The 6,799-nt window shown below is 37.0% G+C and overlaps 1 protein-coding gene across 1 annotated transcript; it reads right to left on the bottom strand.

Moving 5' to 3' along the window:
- Positions 1–2,698: 2,698 nt before the first annotated feature.
- On the bottom strand, positions 2,699–4,020 carry LOC141843996 (protein POLAR LOCALIZATION DURING ASYMMETRIC DIVISION AND REDISTRIBUTION-like). Its single transcript, XM_074731994.1, has 3 exons — positions 3,741–4,020; positions 3,218–3,651; positions 2,699–3,139 (listed from the first exon to the last, which is right to left on the bottom strand). Exons 1-3 carry the CDS (start codon positions 4,018–4,020, stop codon positions 2,699–2,701), a joined length of 1,155 nt encoding a protein of 384 aa, XP_074588095.1.
- Between the last annotated feature and the right edge of the window lie 2,779 nt (positions 4,021–6,799).

Raw genomic sequence — 6,799 nt, 5'->3', positions numbered from 1 at the left:
CTGTATTTTGCATATTAATGATTTTTTACAACTCGAACGGACATACATTTTATTTTTAATTAAGTTATGAAAATGTAGCCTTAGTTAATGTATTTAAATAATTATGTATTACATATCAATTATTATTATTTTTTACCTGATATAGAAATATTTATCTTATGAATTATCATTATAATTGTTTTACACAAATAGTATGATTTTTTAATTCAATAAAGTATTTATTTTTCATTTTTGTCTGATTTAAATGATTTGAGTTATATCTAAAACTTATATATGGTAAAGATTACCATATTTGATTGTAAAATATCATTTAATGTTGCAAAGCTAATAAAATGTTATTAATAATTGAAATGACCTTAATTAAAGATTACCATATAAATTAAAAAATGAAGATTCATCGATATTATTCAATTTTGATATTTATGACATTGAAGAGATTTTGAAAATCGTGAAAAGATTAGTGCTCTCTTTGATTGTTGATACTTTCCATCTTTTACAATATTAATTAAAAATTCATCTTAGAATTTAAATGATATTGATATCGTTAGACTTAATTTGTGCAACACTCCATGATTTAAGTTACACAAATTAAATATTACCACCTTTGAAATACCACATATTCCAAAGTTTCAAGGTCCTGCCTTAAATTATATTTAATGTCATCAATAAAATTACCATCTTTTTCGATTTAAACTTTTCAAATTCCTCTTCAATACACTCTATAAATTAAGACTGTAATATCTTTACTCACTCACTTTAGATTGAAATAAAAAAATGGCTCCTCTGTTTAATCTTATCCGAGAGGTTAACCGTTCGAAAATGCAGTGGGCGTTGAAACTCCGATTAGTTCGTTGTTACGATCTACCTGCATATGGAAACAATGGAGATTTTAGCTTGGAGTGTGTCTTTCGTGATAAAGAGGTTGTATATATATTTTTTACGTATATATTTGATTATTGTTCAAAAATATAAATATTTACTCTTTCTAAATATTTATAGGGTGAACGCATACATGGAACAATAAAACGTCCGATCATGGAGAAAGTGAAACCCATTCTATTAGAAGGTCATGTATTTGCCATAAAAAATATCATTGTTGCAGAGAATCGAATGAAGTATAAGACAACAACAAACAAATACAAGATCAATTTTATTGCAAAAACTCATGTATGCGAAATTTTTGATGATACATTTCCATCGATGATGTATGAATTCAAGTCTTTTAGTGAACTGAAGGAGACAGATTCTGTTAATGAGAACATACTTTTTGGTAAGTTAATTTATTTTTTTATTTCATGATTAATTGATCGAACATTTTATCTTATAGCTTAAATTTTTTTTTGAGATGTCATTGACAAAATGGTTGCACGAGAATCGCCTCAAAGTAAAGAATTTGATGGCCGCCTTACAAAACTTCTTGATTTTATCTTAGAAGATTCGGAGTAAGTATTGTTTTATTATTCTTTTAATTTATGGAAAGACTTTGTCAATGACATTATGACATATTACATCTAATATTTTAATATTTTTTAATAATCAATTATTTTACTATTTTCAGGAACAATAAGATATCATATACTTTGTGAGGAGACTTTGTCAATGACATCATGACATACTTGGAAAAAATAGGTGAAGAACCGTTGTTATCGTTCTACAAATGTGTCGAGCAAAAAAAAATATTAATTAGTTGTTATCATTGTTATTTATATTTTAATTATTTATTCAAACGCACATACTTACTAATTTTAATTATTAATTATATAAAAAAATATCCCGTGCATTGCACGGGTGAAATACTAGTTTTGTTAAAATCCACATTCAGAGTAACTATTTTCTTACCTTTCCGATACATGATGAATCTCTTTCTATTAAAATTGGAGAATTGAAGTTGAAAGCAATCTAGATTTCTGAATTTAGAAACAAGAGTAGAGAAGATGAAGTGAAAATAACAAAATGAACTATTTATTTATAGAGTTTGGAGAATAACGAATACTAAATCATAAACATTAATAAAACAAAATAATCAAATAATCTCCACCGTTGAACCGATAATGGTTTCGATTTATTTAATCGGGTCAACAGATTTTTGACTCGGTTACGAATCAGGAACGACTTATGTGCTTGCACATCAACGTGTGTTAGCGGATGCCAACAAGGCCAACGTGATCCTTCCAACGATTAAATCAGCATTAGGTTGAGAAGGGATGCAAATGGAAGAAGAAAAATAGTAGTGTTGGCCCCTTTTACCATGACCTTTGTTGTTCTATTTATAGGGGTCATGCTCTCAAACTCTAACGGATTATCGTATCTCGAATCTGTTTCATGTGGGCTGGATCTGTTGGGCGGGAAGAGGAGCACGGTTCCCCTGTTATTAGGTTCAATTCCATTCGAGCTGAACTAACAAGAACAACTTAACTCTGGTAAAAAAAAAAAATCATCAAATTAGTGGCAATGCAAAACTTCAACAAGTGGACTTCACTCAACAACACACTTCTGCAATAATTAAAGATGAAATTTACCATCCTAACAATTCCACACGGTCAACTTCACAATCAGAAAATAAATCGAGAAACTACACACTCAACAACACACGCACCAAACAGAAAGAAGACACTGATCAGAAATTTAGCTTCCTTTCATTCTGCTTCCCACTCAAAATGTCGTCTTTCCTTCTCTGTTTTTGCATCCCTTAAGCAATTCACCGGGAAACCACCTCCTTCTTATGCTCTGCGACAAGCCTTGCAGTGTCCCTCCACCAGCAGATCTCCCTCTCCTTCTCTCTCAGCCTCCTCTCCGCGCACCGCAACGCCGACTCCAGCTCCGCAATCCTCTCCCGTTGCCTCGCCTCCAGCACTTCGTGGAGCCTCCGCTCGAGCTCGATCGCGCAAACCCCGCAGTCACTGCTGCTGCAGCTGGTTTGCTCGACCATTAACTCGCCGTCGACGCCTAATTCGCCAGAGCTGCCTGAGAAATTGTTGCCGCTGCCGTTGAATGAGGATTCCAGCTCTGAGATGCCTTCTTGTCGTCTGGCCTGGAGGAGTTGATTCAGTTTTATGGTCAGGTCGTGGGGTGAAACGCCAAAGTGTGCATAGTTTGCAGTGAGGTTTTCGCAAGCTTGCGGATGATTCTCAGGAAGCAACTGCAATCAAATTTTATTTAGTTCGCCATTTGTTCATACGTTTTGTTTTTTTTATGGAGTAAATGATCAAGAACACACCTCCATTGAGGCTTTGCCATCAAAGCTCCACTGCAAACGCTCTAACTGTTCTTGCAGCTCCACTTCCATCTCATCCATCTTCAGACACCTTCTAACTCTCCGATTCCTCTCGTACTCTTCTTCTTCCTCAACCTCTGCTCGTCGTAGTGCTTCATCTTCCGCTCTGATCGAGTTGAAGGATTCTTCATCGTCTTGCGAGATCTGACAATCACTTTTCTTCACGTTCGTCACAGAAGATGCGTGATTGCTGGACTCTGCGCTGTTGTTGGAAGAAAAATCTCTCCTTCGGAGCTCATCTTTAATGTCCTTGAGTAGAATCTCCATCTCTTGTCGCAGTTCCACCATCTTGTTCATCTCGGCGGCGCTCCTCGCGAGTAGGTAGAGGAGGCCTACTCCCATTCCCAGATTCAAGGAGCGATCGTCGTTGATTTTTCCTGTAAAAAATGGGACTGAATTATGATGATTTTTTTGTGCAAAAGATGGAATTTTTATGCTATTTTCGAGTTGAAAACGAAGGGGAGACCTGAGTTAACGGCAAGTTCCAGATGGCTTCCAACAGCCGTTTCCTGGATCGCCACTGCTTCTGTTGGTGCCACTCTCTTCTCCGTCTCCTTCTTGTTGCCAGCGTTGCGCCTTGGCAACCACACCCGGCAACCCACGACTTGCTCGTCGCCTGTTGGGCTAGCGTTTCGGGCCTGAGACAAGCGGAGGAGAGGAAGGAGCACCCGAGAGACCAAGCTCCGGGGAGAAAAAGCCTCTAAAGAAACAGTAGTGGTGGAGGAGGTGGGCGCCAACGAGGCCATCGTGATCCTTCCGATGATCAAATCAGCATTAGGGTTGCAATTGTGAAAAGAAAAGTGGTGTTGCCCCTTTACCATGACCTCTGGAGTTCTATTTATAGGGTCACACTCTCAAACTCTAACAGATTATCATATCTTGGGGTTGTTCTATGTGGGCCCGATCTGTTGGGCGGGAAGAGGAGCATGGTTCCCCTGTTATTAGGTTCAATTCCATTCGAGCTTAGCTAACAAGCACAACTTAACTTCGATTAAAAAAAAAACCAAGCATCAAATTAGTGGCAATGCAAAACTTCAACAAGTAGACTTCACTCAACAACACACACACCAAATAGAAAGAAGACACTGATTTAGAATTTAAGGTTCAGAATTCAAGATCTAGCTTCCCATTCATTCACTCACTCAAATTGTTTAAGTAATTCATTGAAACCTTAAGTAATTGACAAACCTCTGTCTTTACTTTCTATATATTACAAAGAAATTCAATCTCTGATTACTGTTTTGATCATAACATTTTCTTTTGTTGAAAATAGAATATTTAATGGCAGATATGATTTGGTAAGAAGTGGAAATAAAGAGTTAAGTCAATAGTCAATATAGATAGAGGTTAAAAGTCAAGATCTTGGATGGAGTTGAAAGAACCAACTTAGACCTCATTAGTTTAGTTTGAGAACTTCGGCTCCTCCATCCGTTGACTCAGCCATCCAGACTTAAAGGACATAGTCTGCTCGATTTCCTCATCGACTCGGTTACAACCTCTGACTTTCAATCACCCCGACTTCAAAGGATACACCTCCTTGAATTCCTTACCGACTTGGTCACCCCTACTCTAGAGGATAACAACCTACTTGACTCCCTCATCGACTCAGTCACCTTGACTCTAAAGAACACATCCTCCTTGACTACCCTATCAGCTCGGCCACCTTGACTCAAAAAGATACAAACTTCATAATTTCTTCAAAACTTAGTCATCCTACAAGTGTCTATGGACAATTACTGCAAATATTCCTGAAAATCGCTCTATAAAAAAACATAGGAACAATCACATGAGTGTCAGACTTGATCCCCTAGATGCTCTTCTACATACACGTGATATACAATGAATGGAGAAGCAATTAGTAACAATTATCGGATCTGGTCTCCCAGGATTGTGGACGTACAGATGCTTTTTTGGGCGACTATATAAATCCTGAAAAAAACACTCAAAAGGGGAGGTGATTATGTTTTCTTCTTATTCTTTCTCCATTATTTTGTTTTCACTTTTAGTTAAGCCCCTATCCTAACTTTTGTGTCGGAGTCACCACGTTGAGCTCCCTCGAGGTCCATCTTAATTCTCATTGGAGTATTGCATGTATCTTTGATGTCTTCTATCTCTCCAGGACCTTCAACATCATCATCTCCGCTATTCTATCTTGTTGATTTATCACACCGCAATCTCAATCAAAAATAGTAGAGAAATCTTTTATTTATAATAAAAAATTAAAAGTATAAATAACAACAATTTTAACATGGGCAAGAAGTTACAGCAATTAATAAGTTGGATCTTTCATCACATGCAAAAATATACACATTTATTGCTTATGAACGAAACATGACTCTCGTGCTCCTCCTACACATTAAATTCCCTTTCCATTCAAATTTTTGAGCCAAATCTCGCAATCAATTCAATTATAGCTAGCCAAATGATCAATTTGCACATTGCCTTCCTAGAGTTATCTAAATTACAGTTGCCCTTAACTTTGTAAAATTATTACATAGTTTGTCATTAACTATTATTTTTACATATATACCTTAGTTAATTATATATCAATTTTGGTCAATAATACATACATCAATTGAATAAGAATGCAATATAGGAAATTTGCGAGGTGAAAATAAAAACATCAATAAATATAGGGGCAAAGCGAAATTTTCACTGCATGGGAGGGGATTTTGATGTATTAATGTTCGTCCCTTCATAATTCGAGTCACAAGCAAAGCGTGAGGCATTGAATATCCCTGAGGAATCTTGAAAATTTAATAATATTTCCTCCAATAATTGGCCGGATCTCCCTCAATAACGATAGAATTTAATGAATTATCATTTGTGTTGGTGGAAAGGATTTTAACTTTTGGATTCGAGCGAAATTTAATGAAACGATATAAAGAGAGAGAGACAAAAACAAAAAAAAAAAAAACAAAAAAGGAAGGGCTCTGTAAAGAATACCGTTATAAAACTAATTGGATCCATGGGCTGCAGAATTGGATCGGATTGTACAATCGGGTCTAATCCTTGTTTGTATCCGTTACTGCTTCCGGTATCCGTAAAAATCTATAGAAAGGCATCGAGGTTGACAAAGAGTTTCTTGGTGGAAGAGACAAGCTTTGAGCCGGAAAAGCGATGAAGGTGGTGGTGTTTGTGGTTTGACGTGGCGGATCTTAAATGGTCCTAAGTGGCAACAAAGTAAATAAGCGGACCGATATGTTAGGTCAGAAAATCAATAGTCAACCTTAGATGTATCACCTCGACCCTCTCGGTCACTGGGTCTCTCTCGACCATTCCAATCTCGACCATCTCGGTCACTCGATCTCTCTTTCAACCATTTCAACCTCAATCATCTCGGTCACTCGGTCTCTCTCTCAATCAGTCTGATCTCGACCATCTCGGTCACTCAGTCTCCCTCTCGATCATTCCAACCTCAACTATCTCGGTCACTCGGTCTCTCTCTTGACTAATCCAACCTCAACCCTCTCAGTCACTCAGTCTCTCTCTCAGTCATTCCGACCTTGACCATCTCGGTCACTC

This window comes from Curcuma longa, chromosome 13 (assembly GCF_044706935.1).
Source record: "Curcuma longa cultivar G26 ecotype Majalengka, Jawa Barat chromosome 13, ITB_CL_G26_1.1, whole genome shotgun sequence".
In the NCBI taxonomy this organism is placed as follows: Eukaryota; Viridiplantae; Streptophyta; class Magnoliopsida; order Zingiberales; family Zingiberaceae; genus Curcuma; species Curcuma longa.
This window is presented reverse-complemented; position numbering and strand designations above follow the sequence as displayed.